A 19,674-nucleotide genomic window follows, 5' to 3' on the forward strand; every position below is an offset into this window, starting at 1 on the left:
AGCAGCAAAACTGTTTTGATAAAATTCCTCTAGAAAAGTGCAGGAAAGAAGTGAGACAATAACTGGCCACACTGCCACATGCAAGAGGCAGTAAGATGTGTCTGAAGGCACTGGCCACATAGCCACTTGCCCTACCTAATGGACAAAGGTGAAAGATCACTCTTTCACTACCATACCCAGGGGTACCCCACTGCCTCTGGCTGCACCTTTCTAATGAAATCATCTGCAGAACTCTGACACACAGGACAGAAAAAGGCACAGCCGGGGGAAGGGGGCACAACCCACTCACATCCACTTGGCCTGGAACTAGGCTTCTGAGTTTCGGTTTTTTCCCAGAAGGAATTTTCAGCCAACAACATAGAGATCAGGTCCCAGCTCCTTAGGCACATGTGACGCATAAGGAAGGCTGTCTTTCCTGCCACTCCACCACATGAAAATGCTCCACTCCCAGACACAGGTGTGAATGTGGGCATTCCCTTGGCCTCCCCGCCCCTATTTCCTTCGAGATTCTACTCAGGTGCCACCTCCAGGGAGCCCTCCTTGACTGAGCTCCCATAATCCTTCTGCCCTGCGCCCACACTTACCACTTGACAGAGAAAGCACCGGTGTTTAGGTCTGTCTTGCCTTATGTGGTACCTCAGGAAGAGAGGCCGAGTCACTGTGCTTTGTTACCCCAACACAGTGTCTGACATATAGTGGGTGCTCAGCAAACATTTGTTGAATGAACTCATAAATACAGGAAGGAACCTATTTCTTATTTGTTTTGCAGTTCTAGATTCATGATAAAATTCCATCAAAACAAACATTTTGATGTGTTCATTTGGGATGAAAAAAACTAAATTCTACAAGCCCAGTCACAGTCCAGTTGTGGAGAATGCTGTTTTCCCCTTGAAAGACCACAAAACTCTAAGAAGCCATCTTTATTTATAAAAAAAAAAAAAAAAGTCAGTAGCACAGGGATTGAGTCAGCATGTCTTCTGGACACAAACAGGTATAAGAATAAATTCGATTTCTTCAAGCCAGATGCTTCCATTTTTCTAAGCCAGCTAGATCTACTAATCTGTTGAGTCTTACCATAAGCAATACTTCCAAAAGAGCTGCTCATTTAAACTCAGTTTCTGATATGTTTTGGCTGTGTCCCCACCCAAATCTCAACTTGAATTGTATCTCCCAGAATTCCCACGTGTTGTGGGAGGGACCCTGGGGGAGGTAATTGAATCATGGGGGCTGGTCTTTCCCATGCTATTTTTGTGATAGTAAGTTTCATGAGATCTGATGGGTTTATCAGGGGTTTCTGCTTTTGCTTCTTCCTCATTTTCTCTTGCCGCCACCATGAAAGAAGTGCCTTTCACCTCCTGCCATGATTCTGAGGCCCCCCCAGCCATGTGAAACTGCAAGTCCAATTAAACCTCTTTTTGTTCCCAGTCTCAGGTATGTCTTTATCAGCAGCGTGAAAATGGACTAACACACTTTTACACACTGGTTTACAGAAACCGTGCTGGGCTTAGACCACCAATGACAGACTGCCCAAAGGAAGGCTGGCTAGCAGTGAGTACTGTCCCCATCACCCATGGTATTTTAAACTCTAGAAACCAACCAGAGGGAAAGCCTCATACCTTTCAGAAAGGAAAAAAAGGAACTGCTACTGACAAAAATGTATCTAAGTCTCTCTATAACTTATTAGTGCCATTTTTCTAACCACAGAGGTGACTCTTAAAGTAAAAAGACTCCTTTGTTAGTTATCTGTTCTAAGGATTTTATTTGGGAACCTGGTTTAAAAAAACTAAAATAATCCCCCCAAAAAGGTGATTTCTTTTTTCTCTTAAAGGCGATTAAAAGGCCCTGGTTCAGGTTTTCCTTTCTTTTTTTTTTGAGACGGAGTTTCGCTCTTGTTGCCCAGGCTGGAGTGCAATGGCACAATCTTGGCTCACCGCAACCTCTGCCTCCCAGATTCAAGCGATTCTCCTGCCTCAGCCTCCCAAGTAGCTGGGATTACAGATGTGTGCCACCAGGCCTGGCTAATTTTGTATTTTTAGTAGAGATGGGGTTTCTCCATGTTGGTCAGGCTGGTCTGGAACTCCCGACCTCTGGTGACCCACCCACCTTGGCCTCCCAAAGTGCTGGGATTACAGGCGTAAGCCACTGTGCCCGGCGGCCCTGGTTGAGGTTTTCATATGTGTAACTTTCTAAGGTGTAACGTAAAGCTATACTTTTAGTAGAAATCAGACTACAAAATCTGGTCTCTAGCAGAAGTTAGGCTCTTATATCTGAGAATTCTCAAAATCATGCACAGCAAGTACCTACTGGTTCATACCTCAGGTCTATTTTGAGCAAAGATGCCAATGAACTGATCTGGGGTGGTCTTGAAGCCCTTCTGGATCAGTGCTGAGCCTATGCACTCCGACAATTCTGCAACCTAAAATGGAGAGGAAAAAGTCAGAAGCAGCATTGGGCCCCAACTCCAGAAACAAAGCTGACCAGACGGCAGGCTTGTATCTCAGCCAGCAAGCAATGCTGCACACAGAAAGGGAGAGGGAACATGCAGGTATTCCTTTATTGATAGATTTTTTGGTAAAACACAAGGTTTTATTCACAAGAAATCAGAATTAAGAGAACTGACCGCAGGGTTCCTTCTGCAAAGCAAATTAATCTTATCCCAATGGCTGCAGGTCACAGATAATTATATGGCAGGGCTATTTATACATTTTTTTCTATTTTAGTTTTATACAATTTAAAAAATAATAGAGAGATGGATTTTTTTTATTTATAAAGCAGCCAAAACTTGCTTATTTGGTATAAACACAGAAACAGCAACTTTTGAGAGACCTATAAAAAATAAGAGCAAGCTCTTATCCTTAAGTTCTACAATTCCATTCTTGAGAATGTATTCTTAGGAAACAATTCAAACTCAGGAGGAGGTTTTTAAAAGCCTACATACAGGCCAGGCACCGTGGTTCACGCCTATAATCCCAGCACTTTGGGAGGCCGAGGCAGGCAGATCACTTGAGGGAGTTCGAGGCCAGCCTGGCCAACATGGTAAAACCCCGTCTCTACTGAAAATAAAAAATTAGCCAGGCATGGTGGCGTGAAACGGTAATCCCAGTTACTCAGGAGGCTGAGGCAGAATTGCTTGAACCCAGGAGGCGGAGTCTGCAGTGCACTGAGATCACCCCACCGCACTCCAGCCTGGGTGACAGGCGAGACTCCATCTCAAAAAAAAAAAAAAAAAAGCCTACATATAAACAATATGCAAATATTTCAAAATTATTGTATTAAAAATCTCTAGGGTAAAAAACCTAATCACGGCTGGATGACTAAGTAAATGATGGTAAATCACTAAGAAAATGCTACATAGTAAATATTATAATTATGAAAACTATATCAAACTTAGGACAATATTACAATGATAAGCGACACATGTAAATATAAAAATGCATATTATAATAACTAAGTAAAAATTGATAGGTTTGCAAAATTCAGCAGGGTTATCCTATCCTCTCCCTGTTCCTACCCCAAATAAACTAAAATTTTTAAAAAATCTTAAACTTTGCAGTTCTTTTCTTTTCCTTTTTCTTTTCTTTCTTTCTTTCTTTTTTTTTTTTTGAGACATAGTCTCACTCTGTTGCCCAAGCTGGAGTACAAGGGCATGGTCTTGGCTCACTGCAACTTCCTCCTCACGGGTTCAAGAAATTCTCCCTGCCTCAGCCTCCAGAATAGCTGGGATTACAGGCACCTGCCACCACACTCAGCTAATTTTTGTATTTTTCAGTAAAGACAGGGTTTTGCCATGTTGGCCAGGCTGGTCTTGAACTCCTGACCTCAGGTGATCTGCCCCCATCGGCCTCCCAAAGTGCTGGGATTATAGGCGTGAGCCATACCGTGCCTGGCCTGGAGTTATTTTCTTTATTCTCAGTTCGCAAATTCTCAAGAGTACTCTTAAAGCACACCCATACCCGTAGGAAATAAGGCCATACCTACTCCTGGCCTGGAACCCTACTGGTTCTGGGCCTTGGCACCATCCTGGCCCTGCCTATGAGGAACAGACTGATCGTGGTAAGGTGACAATAGGATGACACAAACAGGCTCATTACTACTCTCTCCTTCACAGACGAGTTCAAAAGTCTTGGTTGCATTTAAGGAATCAGAGCCTGAGAAATGCCTGCAATTGGATGCTATATAGCTGGTAAATATGATTGAATAATACACGCACATTTATATTTCTAGATCGGTCATACATTCTTAAAAAAAAAAAAAACAACCCTTTAAGGCATTCCTAGCCACCAAAAGGTCATATTCATTGGATGATTGAAAAAAAAAAAGATTTGAATGTACAAATCCAAAGTTGGCTTCAGTTTTGTATCTTCACCTGCTTCCAAATGAAGTGTGCAAGTCATAGATTCACACCTTCAGAAACCCCAGTGATTTTCAATCTGCCTTGAAAACGCCTATCTGCAATGGACGTGTCTTCTCTCTTCCAGCCACTAAACAACAGAAGTAACCCAGGAGGCACAGAGGATTCCATGATGCCTCAGGACCATCACACACAACACACACATGTTCAACACACACAGGCTGTTCTTACACTTGTGAAAATGAGGGATCCTGGAAACTACTATTTGTGCAAGAAACTACTATTTGGCTCTGACAGGACAGAATAAAAATGGGAAATTCTTCCAATCATGTGAGATACTGCTCCTAGCTCCTTCTACAGGGGAGGTGTGAGAAGTTGCTTCCCCTTCTCTTGAGAGACAGATGAACACCTCTCAAGCAAAGCCTTCTGCATCCTGTCGACCCCAGAGGACGGACGGGGAGAAATCATGCACTTCAGTCTGAGAAGAACCAACAAGCACTACTGCAGGAGTGTGGCTCCGAGGCTGCAGAGAACGATCCCTTCCACAGACGCACCCCAAAGACACCAGCTCCTAAGCTGCCCTTCACACAAAACCCAGAAGGAGGAAGTGCATTTGTATTCATGAATCCACATGATTACCTGCCCCTAGAGCAGAAGGGGGGCCAGGGACGGGAGCCTTTCCTGGACAGCTGTGTGGAAGCAGCAGGCAGCAGAGCTGGCATGTCTGGAGCACGTGCCTGTCCCGGGGTGCTGTGTGGACTGGGGAAGAGCTGTGGCACCCACATTCATTGTAATCATGATAAAAAAAAAAATAAACAGCAACGTCTTCCTGCACTGCTACTGCCACTCATGAGCCGCTGTTTCAACAGCTGTAGCCGTCGATGGGTGGGGACTAGAGACCAACAAGGGCCACCATACTCAGATCCCAGCTTCCTTTGTGCTTATACAGTAACACAAGTGCCTTCCCCGAACATCTGTGTTCCTCCCTACAGCTGCCTGGGGGTAAGTGTCACACAGGTGGTGAGTTGGCCAAGGACAGCTTTGAGGGTCAGCAGCACGCACTAGGAAAGCCTACACAAGAGGCTGCAGGCCTTGCTTCTGGTCCTGGTTCTGCCACTAACCAGCTATGACCTTGGGTGAGTCACCTCTTTTCCTGAGACAGGTCCTCCTCATCTGTGAAATGAAGACGTATTCCCACGTTCCAGCTTCTGAGTTTTTCTAGTACCCCTCAAGTGGAGAGAAATAATGCTATGCCGCCAGGGGGACCGGGAGAGTTTCTAGAATTTTATCTTACAAATTATACTTGACTTCACAATGTATCCACATCAGCTTTGAAATACAATGCTTTGAACCACCTGTTAAATTCCTTAACTTGTTCTCCCCAAACCTTTGTGTCAAGTTTCTCCTTGGATGCCCCATGCTTACGGCAAGGCTCTGAGCTGGTCCAGCACATACACTCTGGAGAAACCTTCCGGCTCCAAGAATTCACATACAGAAGCACCCCTGCTTGCAAGAGGAGTCCACAGAGCCTGTCTCATACAAACTCACCTGTTTATATGAAAGCCATTCATAGGGTTGGTCTGGTTTCCGAGAGCCTAAACAAGGGCCATTATCTAAAAAAAGAGAAAAAACAACAGATGGGCTGAACGTACATAAATATTCCTAGATTTTAATTTGTATCCCAACCCCACTCTACTAAACATCAGCTAGACTCTACTTTAGTCCTCAGATAAGAAATGGCGGCTTCAGATTGGAAATGTTTTCTCCCTCAGTTTTGGTCTGATTTTGTCTTTGCTTGTTTATTTCTGTTTTGTTTAAGTGGGGCAGGAGAGGGGGACAGAGGGGAGAAAAGGCAATATCCAACTCTTAAGGGCACTTAATTTGTGATTCCTCTTTAACACCCTACTGGTTTAGACCAGGAGTCAGCAGATGAGTGGTAAAGAGAAGCTGCTGTAGTGGTAAACAGATACCTTTTCAGAAGAGGTATTCAGCAAAACTTTTCAAGAAGTCTAAAGCATTCTAACTCAGAATACGGAAAGGAAAATATAATTCTTTATGTGTCCAAATTTTGATGACCAAAGGTATCAAGAATTACCTGGAATCCTGGTTACATGGGTGAAGTCATGATTGCAGAAAAACAAAAACAAAGAAAAGATGCAAAATGAGGTGACGTGAAGCGGTATCTGTGAAGCAAAAGTTAGGAAATACCGAGATGTTTCCCGATTCCTATTCAGGTTTCAAAGAAGCAAAAGGGGACCATAGTGCATCTGGCTTTAGCATGTTAGGTCTGAGTGTTCGTGAGGAGGCTCTGATTTGACGTGAGGACCTAAAGAAGTAGGATGGAAGGCAGGGCTGGCCCCATCACACAGATCATGCCCCAGACAACGGCAGTGTGCTGCACGTGCAGATTCAGGAATCAGCCACGTGGCTGAGGAGGACGCAGGCTGGACACACTGACTTCTTTGCCATCCCTAAAAACAGTCCTGATGAAAACAGGAAGAGCTATTCTCGGACCCTCTCCAATTTACAGAGACTGTAACAAGCACCATACAAGATGAGTCCAATCAGATGTTGCTTCCAGATGGGAAAAAAATTGCACTAGCCATATGAAATGATGCGATTTTATTCCTCAAAAACAGAGACGGGCACACTGCAGCCAAGGGCCAAATCAGGCCCACTGGCTGTTTTTGTAGACACAGTGATAGTGGCACACAGCCACACTCATTCATTTTTGTTCTGTGTGAGGCTGCAGTTGAGTAGTTGCAACCAAGACCATATGGCACCAAAGCCAAAAATATTTACTACCAGGCTTTTTACAGAAAACATATGCCAGCTCCAGCTCTAGAACTAGCCGTTAAGCTGCAGGCTCACCAGGGGAACTTGATACTATACCAGGTTCTATTACACCCAGGCTCTAGAATTTTTTATTCAGTTGAATAGGGATGGGGCCTGGGCCTCAGTATTTTTTAGAAGCTCCCCGATGGCACAAAAGTGCAGCTAGAGATGAGAGCCACTGAGAAGCAGGGAGCTCAATCTTTATAAATGGCTTCCTTGGTGCAGTTTTAAAGTACTAGGTTTAAAAACTCTAGGCGGGCTGCTTCTATCATTCAACAAACTTCTGACCCCTTATCCAAGTGCTGGGTCTTGCTCTTTTGTTTCAGTTTAATTCTACAGTAGCCTAAAAAAATCAAAGCCTAGAATAAAAAGATCTTCTGGGGGGGAAAAAAAAAAGGAAGCAAATCGAGACCTGCAAAGCAGCTCCCTTCAATGAGTACAGATCAAGAAGACTGGACATACTTTCCTTCACCTTCTCTGACACATCCATAAAAGGACTTTCATTTTCCAGGGGGAGCAAGCGACCAAAGAAACGTTATGTGACTTGTCTTCAGATCAGAGGAGAGTCAAAAGCATAATGTAAGTCACCATGCTCCTCAATGAATGTATATACATTTACATGTATACAGCAGGTCCTCAAATAACGGCATTTCATTTGCACGTTCTCCCCACATCTATGTGGTTTTTCCTGGGAACTCTGGGTTCCTCCCACATCCCAAAGCTGTGCCTGTGAGGTGAACTGGTGCATCTCTACGGTCCTAGTGAGTGTGGGTGAGCGGAGTGAGTGTGTGAGTGTGAGTGGGTGTGAGTATGAGTCTCCCTACGATGGGAGGGTGTCCTGGCCAGGGCAGTTCCCACCTGACATCCTGAGCTGCCCAGATGGGCTCCAGCCGCCCATGACCCTTAACTGGAATAAACAGGTAAATATCTTACTTATTTTTATCAATTGTTCCTAAATGTCTGTATCGCTCATATTTATTTCATGTTTAACATAAGAAGTGTGGTCTTTATTTAGAAGTTTGGTGATGTTTTTGTGACTAGAAATACGCTGTGGGAATTTAACTCTTGTTCGTATCAATTAACCTGTGGAAAAAATTGGTTTCATTATAGTCGTTTTCAAGTTGCAGTTTCCAAGAACCTATCAAAGACATTAACTGAGGACTTACCGTATACGTGCTCTGTGGTGGTGGTAAAGCGCACACACACACACACACACACACACACACACACACACACTGTTTCATGTGCCATATGTTAGGTTGATCCACCTGATGGATATTTACTATCACAGACAAACCCTGACCTTGACACCAACTTTGAAAATGTTCATAAATTAAATAATACACAAGTAAGCTTGCTTTTCCTTTGTAATAGGGCTTAATGCACGTGCTATGGGAACACTGGGACAAACTCGCCAAGCTGAGACATCCAATGTTACCAGTGTCAAGTAAAAAACAATAGTCACTTTTTTTTTTTTTTTTTTTGAGACGGAGTCTCGCTCTGTCACCCAGGCTGGAGTACAATGGTGCAATCCTGGCTCACTGCAACCTCCACCTCTCCGGTTCAAGCGATTCTCCTGCCTCAGCCTCCTGAGTAGCGGGGGTTACAGACATGCACCACCACACCCAGCTAATTTTTGTATTTTTAGTAGAGACGGAGTTTCACCATGTTGGTCAGGCTGGTCTCGAACTCCTGACCTCGTGACCTGCCCGCCTTGGTCTCCCAAAGTGCTGGGATTACAGGTGTGAGCCACCAGGCCTGGCCAATAGGCACTTCTTGAGTGCATATTACATGCAACGTATCATGAGGGATAGAGCCAGCAATACCACATGGTTCCTGACCATAAAAAGATTACAATGTAGCTAGCAGTGAGTGGCCCAAATAAAAGCTAAGCATCAGAGGATTTAAATAACAAAGCACAGATTCCAAGACCATTTTTAGAGAAGTACCTGGTACAAGCAAAAATGAAGTGGCTAAAATAGAAAGAGGGGTGGAGAAACCAGAGGTACTCCCTCCTTCACTGAGGATGCATTAGTGGGGCGTTCACTGTGTGCCAGGCACTGTCAGTGCTGTGAAAAGAGATGACTGATAGCCACCCTGTTCTCAAGGAGCTCGGGCTAGGGGGGCAGAATGCCAGGTGAACACCTCTGTGCCATCAGGAGTTATGCAGAAAGAATATAATGTGCTGGGAGGGAAAAGGGAAGAAATGCTTCACTCGGAGGTAGGGGATGAAAATGATAGACTAGGAAGGTTTTAGAGAAAAGGTGAAATGCAGTGAGTTTTGTAAGATTAAAGAATACATCAAGCACCCAGGCTGGGGGTAGAAAGAGACTTTATGATCAAGAAAAAGAAGTGCACGGCCGGGCATGGTGGCTTGAGCCTGTAATCCCAGCCCTTTGGGAGGCCGAGGTAGGTGGATCACCTGAGATTGGGAGTTTGAGAGCAGCCTGACCAACATGGAGAAACCCCATCTCTATTAAAAAATACAAAATTAGCTGGGCGTGGTGGTGCATGCCTGTAATCCCAGCTACTCAGGAGGCTGAGGCAGGAGAATCACTTGAACCCAGGAGGTGTAGGCTGCGGTGAGCCAAGATCATGCCATTGCACTCCAGCCTGGGCAACAAGAGCAAAACTCCGTCCAAAGAAAAAAAAAAAAAAGTGCACAAGTCTGGGCATGGTGGCTCACACCTGTAGTCCCAGTGCTTTGGGAGGCTGAGGCAGGAGACTCACTTGAGGTCAGAAGTTTGAGTCCAGCCTGGGCAACATAGCAAGACCCCATTTCTAAAAAACAAAATAGAACTGCACAAAGCCTCAGGGCTAGGGGAGAGCAGAGGTAGTCGTGGCTCTGCAGGAAGTTCAGTATGACCTGAGGGCCCTATACAGGAGGCCTGGGAGGGACAGAGGCTGGAAAGGAGGTATGCTGGATATCACAGGGTTTCTTACACTACAGTTAATAATTAAGGGTAATCCCATGAGCCAACATTTCCCAAGTATCTTTAACAGAACACTGCCATCCTGGGATGTCAGTATTTCTTTCTCAAAATATGGGTCTCATGGTCAAGTAAGCATGAAAAGTGCCGGATTGGGCCCAGTTCAACAGACCTCTTTATTGCAGGAAACGTCAGAGCCTATTGTGCACTGGTGTAACATGTGACTCACCATAAAATACAGGATGTGACACTCACATATTTGACCATGGAGCCCCCAGGGCCACAGGGAACATCTAGAGGGTCCAGTGAGCTTTGGGACTGACTCTGGGAAAGTTACAGTGGACACAGTGGGGCCTGAGCGATCCTAAGGAGGCGAAAGATAGGAGCAAATGTGCATTTCTGAAAGGCCACTCGTTCTTCATGAAACACGGCGAGCAGGAGCCACGCAAATGCAGGAAAATGCTTACTTGACACCTGTATTCCCCGCTGGAAACCTTCGTATAATGTTGTGACATCATCATAGAAATACACCAAGGGCTCGTCGCTGTCAAGTAGTGCGGATCTTCGTGCACCACCACTACCCTAACAAAAAAGAAAGGGGGGCAGGTTAGAAGGCAGTGAAACATCTATGCACTGTGGAATGCCTAAATCAAGCTAATTAACATATCCATTCCTTTACATTCTTGTCACTTATCTGTAGTGAGAACACTTAAAATCTATTCTCTTAGTAATTTCAGGTATATGGTACATTGTTATTAACTACAGTCACCAACTAATAGTGAACATAGTCACCATTTTTATTAAAAATAGATGTCCTGAACTCGTTCCTATTATACACCATAAATACACATAATTTGTATTTGTCCATTAAAAAATAAAAAGCTTAAAAATTAAATATAAAGTCTAATATGCCCCTGTGGTATCCGCACCCCTCTAGGCGGCCACCTGCGGAACAGCTGCCCAGTGAGTGAGTGCTGAAAGACTGCAGTGCAAGATGTGCTGATGTAAACCAATCATTCGCCTGGAGGTAAACACAGGCTTCGGGGAACCACGGCTAAGTCAGAAAGATGCCTGAAGAGAGAAAACAGGTTTACAGACCTACAAGTGCTGGTCCTGCCGGATAAGGCCAAAGAGAGCAAGAGAAGAGCCACAAACTGCCACCACTACACACATTGACAGTTCTCAAGCCAGTGCCATCCACAGCACAGAGGACTGATCCTGTTCAGCTCTGGTGGAAATGAAACCCCATTTGGTTATACTTCTAAAATGTTACCTATATTCTTTTTGAGACTATTTCCACTACTTTATCTCCTCACCAAGCGCAATATCATCTGTTAGAAACTTCACTTTCTTGCATAGCATCTCTAACAGTTAAAATCATCAGCTACAACAGTTAAAATCATCAGCTCTGCACATATGCATGTGCAGAGACAGGTCTTTATTAGTTTTAGGTGCAACATTTATAGGTGTGCAGATTTGACATCGCTGTGCACCTTTCTCTAAGTCGTCTTCATCTGTTAGCTTCCTGAGTATATTTGCTATGTGCAAGAACTCCTAATGATGGATAAGGCGGCAGGGCCTAGCCTCTCACAGTAGCAGCAGTAGTCTTTACAGGTAGCAGGTCTCCAATGTGAGCTGCTGAGTCCTCTGGGGCCAAAGGACACTGTAAGGCATCCAGACATCCACAGAAAGCCAAAAAGCACTCTTTAGAGACTGATAAATAAAAGCTCAGTGACTACGACGTTAGAGCCTACCTTTTTTTTTTTTTTTAATTTCAGAGAGGGGCCTTCACTTTTACAACAGTCTGGAAACCCTTGGAGAAATTAGACTGTGATATGATAACTTCTGGTACCAACAGGAGAGAGCTGTCCAAAAGTGGAAGAGATCATTTCTGGCTTAAGGTGTGATGAAACAAAACAGGAGACACCAAAAAGAAGTGTGGAAAAGCTAGGTCTCAGAGTAGGGCGGCAGGCTGAGGAGGGCAGCGCTGAGGAGGAAGTGGATGGGTGCCAGGGGGTGAACTCACAGGGAGACCCTTTAGAAGGCGATGACTGCCTGATCTGTTTCCATGGACTCTTCTATTTTTATTAGGATTATCCATTTCTCTTCCTACAAGCTCTTTTGCTTTTTGTCCACCCTTAAGTTATAATGTATATACTGTTTAAAAAACATTTAAGTGATACAGAAGTATATCAAGGAAAAATGATTACTATTAGTAGTTTGGTAAATTCCTCCCAGTCTTTTTTTTATGCTTATACATTTATAGACATTCTGTCAATATCTACTGTGTGCTACATATGTGTATTTCACTCTTGATCCCAAACTGCGAATAGTTTTCTGGAGTAAATATGACCTAATCATATCTTTTAATCATCACAATGTCTTCTCTCTCGGCAGAAGCTTTCTAACACCTATGGCTGTGATTCCAAACATACTTACTAACTACAGCACGCTACTTTATAAAGCAAAAACGTTATTCTTTGTGTGCATAAGAATGGGAGAATATCTTTGCGTTAGTGTCACACATTATTGTTACTTAATCGCTGAGTCTGTTTTCTTTTCTGTAAAATGGAGACATCATGAGTCCACTTCCAGGGTTATTTTTTGTTAAAGAGGAAATTTCCTGTAAAATATGATTGTGTAGAATATTACTTGTGCACCCAATAACATGCTCTAACTACAGTACAAGTCCTCCATCACCTCAATCTTGACTCCAACAAATAGCCTGAAATTCAGAAGCAATTTTGTGGCTTTGTAGTGAATATCAGAAGCCTTTTCAACCCATGAAGCCACCAAACACACCGAAGGCACCAAGGCTAAGGTAGGAAGAGAAAGGGGGAAAGGACAAAATGATAGAAAACAGGAAGAATGAGAGGGTGTGAAAAGAGATAAGAAAAGTACCAAGTATGATGGTGAAGTGTGGTTGTCTCAGCATGGCCTAGAGATACAGGCAGCCTGGCCGCCCGAAAAGTACCAACTATGATGGTGAAGTGTGGTTGTCTCAGCATGGCCTAGAGATACAGGCAGCCTGGCCGCCCGAAAAGTACCAAGTATGATGGTGAAGTGTGGTTGTCTCAGCATGGCCTAGAGATACAGGCAGCCTGGCCACCCGTAAAGTACCAAGTATGATGGTGAAGTGTGGTTGTCTCAGCATGGCCTAGAGATGCAGGTGGCCTGGCCGCCCACAGGGAAGTCCTCACGATGCTCTGCTTACAAAGGTGCCTTCTATACCTCTTGACACAACAGAAATGCATTCATGGTCTTTTTCAGTGCTCTCTCTTCAAAAGCAACACCACTTTCTGCACTCTGCAGAGGAGTTCCCCTAGCTGTGAATGGGCAGATGGGGATAAGGTGAACAAGACACAAGCTTGTTCTGAAGGAGCCCACGTCTTCTCTCTAAGTGACCACAGGGACTCCAGGGAACCCTGGCTGAGCAGAAGAGTGCAGGGAGAGTCAGGATGAACAGACAGAAGCAAGCCTGAAATCTCAGGTGCACAGGCTCATTCTAGAGCCAAGGTTCTCAAAGTGTGCTCTGCGGAACACCTGGCACTGGTTAGGAAAGCAAATCACACCAGACCTGCTGAATCCAAAACTCTGAGGATGCGATCCAGCAATCTGTGCTTTAAGAAGCCCTCCAGGGGATGCTAAAGTTTGAGAAGCACCTTCCTAGGGACAGCAGGTTTCCAGCAGGGAAGTTTTCAGCAGGGAAGTGGTGAGGATGGGCTAATGGGTTAGAAAGAAATCTACAAGAAGTGTAAGCAGTGTGTGGAACAGGAGGGAGGGAAGAGACTGGGGAGAAACCAACTCCTACAGACCTGGATACGGCAGTGGGAGTTGGGAGCCGGGAAGGACCAAGGCACTGGGCGTGCTGCAGCACTCAGGAATAGGATTTGACAGGTAATGGGGTGTAAGCAGAAAGAAGGAGGGCTGAGAAGAAAAACTGTCCCCTTTAATCAAATAGAAGACTGGGTACTGGGGGTAGGCTTCAGAAAAGAGATGAAGGTTAGCTTTAGACATACAGAGACCATATCCCTTCAAGACAGGTCAACCACCTTGGTCAATGTCCCAAATTTTATTTTGAGAACCACTGCTCTGGAGGACCATTTTATAACAAACTTTTAGCTAAATAATTTTTTAGTTAGGTTTAAGTTTTTGGTGGTGTATAATCTTCTGGAATCCGAGAAACATGGAGGCAAACAAGCTAAATCAAAGTTAAAGAAGTGAATGATATCCCCAATAAAGCAACATCTTGACATGTAACCTGGGGCAAGATATTTATTATTACCCTAATTAGCAATTAGAATAATGAGAAAAGCTTGAAAATGAAGCAGTAAATGAGACATCTGCCAAAAGGAGACACTAATTGAAGGCTCGATGATACGGGATAAAAGGTCACACTGTCACTCAGTTGTCAGACATAACTGTAATTTCAAGAAAGGGGGTTGAATAAGAAGGGGAAGGGCACAAAACATTAGGATCTGTGCTTCAAAATCTGTGGCTCTATGAAAAGACCACACATTCTAATAATGAATTTTTTTTTTTCCCCGAAACAGGGGCAGGCTCTGTCGCCCAGGCTGGAGTTCAGTGGCATTATCAGAGCTCACTGCCGTCTCAACCGTCTGACTGAGCTCAAGCAATCCTCGCACTTAGCCTCCTGAGTAGCTGAAACCACAGACACGTGCCACCTCGCTTGGCTAATCTGTTTATTATTTGTAGAGGCAAGGTCTCACTATGTTGCCCAGGCTGGTCTCAAACTCCTGGGCTCAAGGGATCCTTCCGCCTAGGCCTCCCAAAGTATTGGGATTACAGGCATGAGCCACTGCGCCTGGCCCAGTGTTGCTATTTTTTGAACAAAAATGCTATATTTAAAACTGGGTGTTAGCAACCTTAGTTATATCTACATAAGCAAGGGGTTGCAAGCTGAGTGCTGGGAAGCAAAGCTGTAACAATTGGAGTCTAAAATGCTTGTAGGTTTTACAAGACAGAATAACTTCAAAAGCTGGGGACTTAAATACTATATTAGATAAGTCCACGTAGCTATTTCTAGGGACGCCTATTTAAATGAAAAATAGCTTAAATTTGGCCCTTATGGCCTTCTGACATAACCTACTGATCAGCAGGCAGTGTGTGGAGGTCGCTTAGGCTCAAGAAACAGGGCAAGCAAAGCAGACAACCCCAGCTGAATGTGTAGGAAATCAGTCATGAGCCAGCGAGTCAGCAGGCATTATGAGTCTTTTATTCCTCTTGCTATAGACCTCTCTAATGTGGTTACATAGTGTTCCCAGTTAAAAAAAAAAAAAAAAGATGGTGAGTCAAACCCACTACAGTGAAATCGGTGGTCATGAGTATATTCCGCAACATCTCTACAAGCTCAGGTTCCTCCTGAGGTCAGTCTCCCCACAAGGGCTGAATTAGGCAACAAGTTCAAGTTCCCCTTGGGGGCAGGAAGGGCAGGAAAACCGTGAACATCTGCATATCAAAGGTTTCCAAGGCCAGAACTCTCACCAATATTTGACTAACAGGAACACGATGGCCAGTTATTTTGTGCCACTCCCCTATTTAAGTGCAAAAGCAAATGATGCCGTTGAGGATTTCTTGGGGGTAGAGAAGCCCAAGCTTTACCACTCATAGACTCATTCATCTCCATCTCCAAATGGGCATCTGCCAGCCATAGCAGTTAAATGCCCCTTGTGTTGCTATTGTTTATGCAGGAGAGGGATAGGGAGGTGGACGCAGGGCAGAAGGGAGAAGGGAGAGTGAGAGGAGGGAAAGGAGCAGAAGGGGGAGAGGCAGGGCCAAGTAACTTCTAAAGAGACTGCCAAAGACGTGGCTGGGTTCTAATGCGGGATATCTCTAGGGTGCAAAGAAGCATGTAGTACCACAGTCCGGGGGTAAAAATGATTCCTTTTTGTTCCTTCTAATACCTAACACGTGGTCTATACAGCTGTTCCCCTTCAGGATACCCAAATCCAGATGCTCAAGTCCCTGATATAAAATGGCATAGTATTTGCATATAACCTATGCACATCTTTCTGTATACTCTAAATGGTCTCTATATTACTCACAATACCTAATATGATGTAAATAAGTAGCTGTTATACCGTATTGTTCAGGGAATAATGACAAGGAAAAAATGTCTGGCAATGTTCAATAGACAAAACCATCCATTTATTTCCATGGAATATTTTTAATCCATGGATACAGAGCGCCAACCGCATCCTTCTCAGCATTTACATTTTACACACATCTTAGCCTGCTCAGAACTCCGTCATGTGCTTCTTTTTGTAAACAGACACAAAACTACTTTTCCATCCAGTGACCTTTCAGAGAGGAACTCTGGCCATCAATTCTCGTATCTAGCAGCCTACATCTTTGATGTATTACACTAGGTGTTTTAAAGGCCAGCCCCTGGGCAACTCCCCCTCCACAATAATTTCTAAATGACAATGGACAGATATTTTTAAAATTCCCAGATTCCCCCCAATACAGTGAACTGTAAATGTCACAAGGTAACAATGAGGCCTCACGCTCACTATTCATACTCACTATTGAACTAGCTGACTTCCCAAGATCCTTTCCTCCCAGCTGAGCACAGAAGGGCAGAACTATCCTGACACCGGCGTGCAAGAAAGATGGAAGGTGAGTGAATGTGTATGGAGCCTGCTAGAGGCCAGCCCCTCTCCAGATGAGGAAGCTCAGACTTGGGGGGCCGCTTCCCTTCTCAGTCCCATGTCCACCACATAGTGGAGCAGAGCTTCGAACCCAGCTCAATGAGACATCCAGATATGTCAAGGTTTGCTTGACGGTTCACAGGCAGGTCCCAAACATGCCCACACCTCCTTCGTCTGTGTGTGGAGACATCCTTCATCCTTGAGGAGGCGGGGTCCAGGTCACCTGTGCCTGGCTGGGTTTTCTGATTTTTCAACACTTGCTCCTAACCCTCAGAACCTTTTTTCTTTTCATTCCTAGTCCATCTCCAGTTTCCAACTTCCCAGCTCCCCACTATCCCAATCAGAGGATTTGCTGAAGAGGGACAGGGGGTAGGGGTAGGAGGCTGACACGGTACTTCGCAAAACATCTCATCACCAGAAAAAAAATCAGCTGACCACAAACCCGCCTCAATGAAAGGGAAGAAAATTTGAAGTCACAATGTCCAAATTCCTACAAATACACATTGTTCCAGAAAATAGGACTGCCAGTAGAAATTTTACATGCCAACCATTTGAATATACAAGGCATCTGCTTCACTTCTGCCTAGTTCCCCAAAGGGAGCCACGTTCCTATCTACTACCTTTGGTCGGCTTTTGGACAACGGGTGCTGAAGGTGTTTTGTCAAGAAACACAGCCTACGCTGGTCATTTTTCATTTGGCACCAGTTGGTTCCATTTGGCTATTTTTAAACATAAGTAAATATTACAGCACGCATTTCTGTCCTTTATGCGTTTCTGTCATCAAACACGTTCTCTGTTTAATGAAGCCTGTGAGAAGCGACATCATTTGTACAAAATCAAATTGTGTTTTCAGACCTGCTTTATCATATTCCCTATGTATCTGTAGGGACCTTTAGCTTTTTCTTCCTGGGTAAAGAGAGCCCGGAAATAGTTTTTTAAATATAACAATCAACCTCTTTCTTTCTTTAAATTCCTAAGCCAGGCACTTAATACTCCTGTGGCCTGGTCTTGGCATAAAGATCAGAAACTCTGCCTTCAGTTCTCACCCTGCAGGCCACCCCACCCAACCACCACTGCTCATTACCAGCTCTAACACTTTCCCCACCTAATTCAGCCACCTAAAAGCGTCCCTAAGTCAGCAGACAGGTCTTACAGTCTCTTAGAAAGCAACTCAATTGTTTCCTGTAATGGAGATTTGTAAGAAAAAGTAATTTAGCAAGGTTTTTCATAACTTGTTATTAAGAAGCTCATTAAGTTTTAGAAAAGGTGCTCAAGTTACCTCAAGGGATGAAAATGCTGATGTTTGCACCCTGCCAGAATAACATTTCTAAATAAAAACACCCCCTCTAAGCATAGTCTCTCCATCCCAGCTATGCTGGTTAATACTGAGTGTCAACTTGATTAGATCGAAGGATATGAAGTATTGATCCTGGATGTGTCTGTTGAGGGTGTTGCCAAAGGAGATTAACATTTGAGTCAGTGGGCTGGGAAAGGCAGACCCACACTTAATCTGGGTGGGCACAACCTAATCAGCTGCCAGCACGGCCAAAATAAAAAGCAGGCAGAGGAATCTGAAAAGACTAGACTGGCTTAGCCTCCCAGCCCACATCTTTCTCCCGTGCTGGATGCTTCCTGCCCTCGAACATCAGACTCCAAGTCCTTCAGCGTTGGGACTCGGACTGGCTTTCTTGCTCCTCAGTTTGCAGATGGCCTACTTTGGGTCCTTTTGATGGTGTGAGTTAATGCTCCTTAATAAACTCCTATATATCCATCCTATTAGCTCTGTCCCTCTAGAGAACCCTGACTAATACACCACCCCACTGCCCCAACTGCCAGGATTGCTTGCCACAAATGTCCTCAAATGCTGGAATACTTTTCAGGAATTCTCTGAGCACCATGTCAGCAAAGTTGCTAGGGGTAGAATTAAAAGGGGAAATCTTTGCTCCCATCTTCATTTGACCATTTGCACAATTATGTTGCTATCAAGACCATGGAATAACAGGCCATGGGGAATAGTGACCTGGAATCTGCAATCACGTATGGTAATAAATGGAAGTTAATGCCTAAAAACAGCCCAGATTTCCATAAGGATGAAGGATAGGGATGTAACCAGAGCATTGGATCAGGAGATTCTTCTGAAGTCTCACACAGGCTTCTAGTTAAATACACATCGGATAACTGATTTCTGTTCCAAAGCTTCCCAGAGATGAGAATTAGGTTTACATTTACAAATGACTGTAGAAACAGTATTTATTAGGTCATATTTACAAATGACTGCAGAAACCACCAGATGCTACTACTGTTCCTGATACTTGTCCCTTCCTCTCAGTGTTCACCTGATACCTCCCACCTGGTTCAAAATCATTCATCTATTGCCCCCCCTTGCAACTGACTGTGACAGTCCTTCTTCAGACCCATCAGGCTGGTGTCAGTGAGGGCGAGTGACACCACCATCCAACTCAACCCCAGCTGCCCTTTCTGGACAGCTCCCTTCCTGCCCATTCCTGGCAGTTTCCACTAAGGCTTGTCTCTAAATGTCTGCCTCACAGACACGTGTAATCCTGCCCAGATCAACAACAGCTCCCGCTCACAGCGGGCCCCAGCCACTCAAGTCCAGAAGGGTGTCTCGCCGCCCTTAGCGTTTCCACTGGCATTGATCCCTATAGACCCACACTTGCTTTACCTCCACAAGTCTGGTGTGAGTCTTCATAAAAACTTATGAATCAACGAGCTGCTCTCTTCTCCTGCAAAAATTACTTCTCCCAGTTTGCAAGTGGGCCTTTACATGCATACACGTGTGAAGTATGGTTATGTGGAAATGAGGGATTCCACCAGCCACACGGGGAAATCCTACTTGGTAATATGCTCCATATACACCCTCTAAACA

General features: G+C 44.5%; 1 protein-coding gene across 25 annotated transcripts in view; it reads right to left on the bottom strand.

Annotated features, from left to right (window-relative positions):
• ACSL1 (acyl-CoA synthetase long chain family member 1) overlaps positions 1-19,674 on the bottom strand; it is a 71,518-nt gene that overhangs the window by 22,471 nt on the left and 29,373 nt on the right. For 24 of the 25 annotated variants that reach the window (XM_016950997.3, XM_054682682.2, XM_016950995.4 and 21 more), the window contains 3 exon segments: positions 10,584-10,698; positions 5,900-5,964; positions 2,315-2,416 (listed from right to left, as the gene is read on the bottom strand). In XM_016950997.3, the coding sequence (XP_016806486.3) occupies positions 2,315-2,416; positions 5,900-5,964; positions 10,584-10,698 (282 nt within the window). 25 annotated transcript variants of the gene reach the window in all.

The sequence above is a fragment of the Pan troglodytes genome, chromosome 3, assembly GCF_028858775.2.
Source record: "Pan troglodytes isolate AG18354 chromosome 3, NHGRI_mPanTro3-v2.0_pri, whole genome shotgun sequence".
NCBI lineage: Eukaryota > Metazoa > Chordata > Mammalia > Primates > Hominidae > Pan > Pan troglodytes.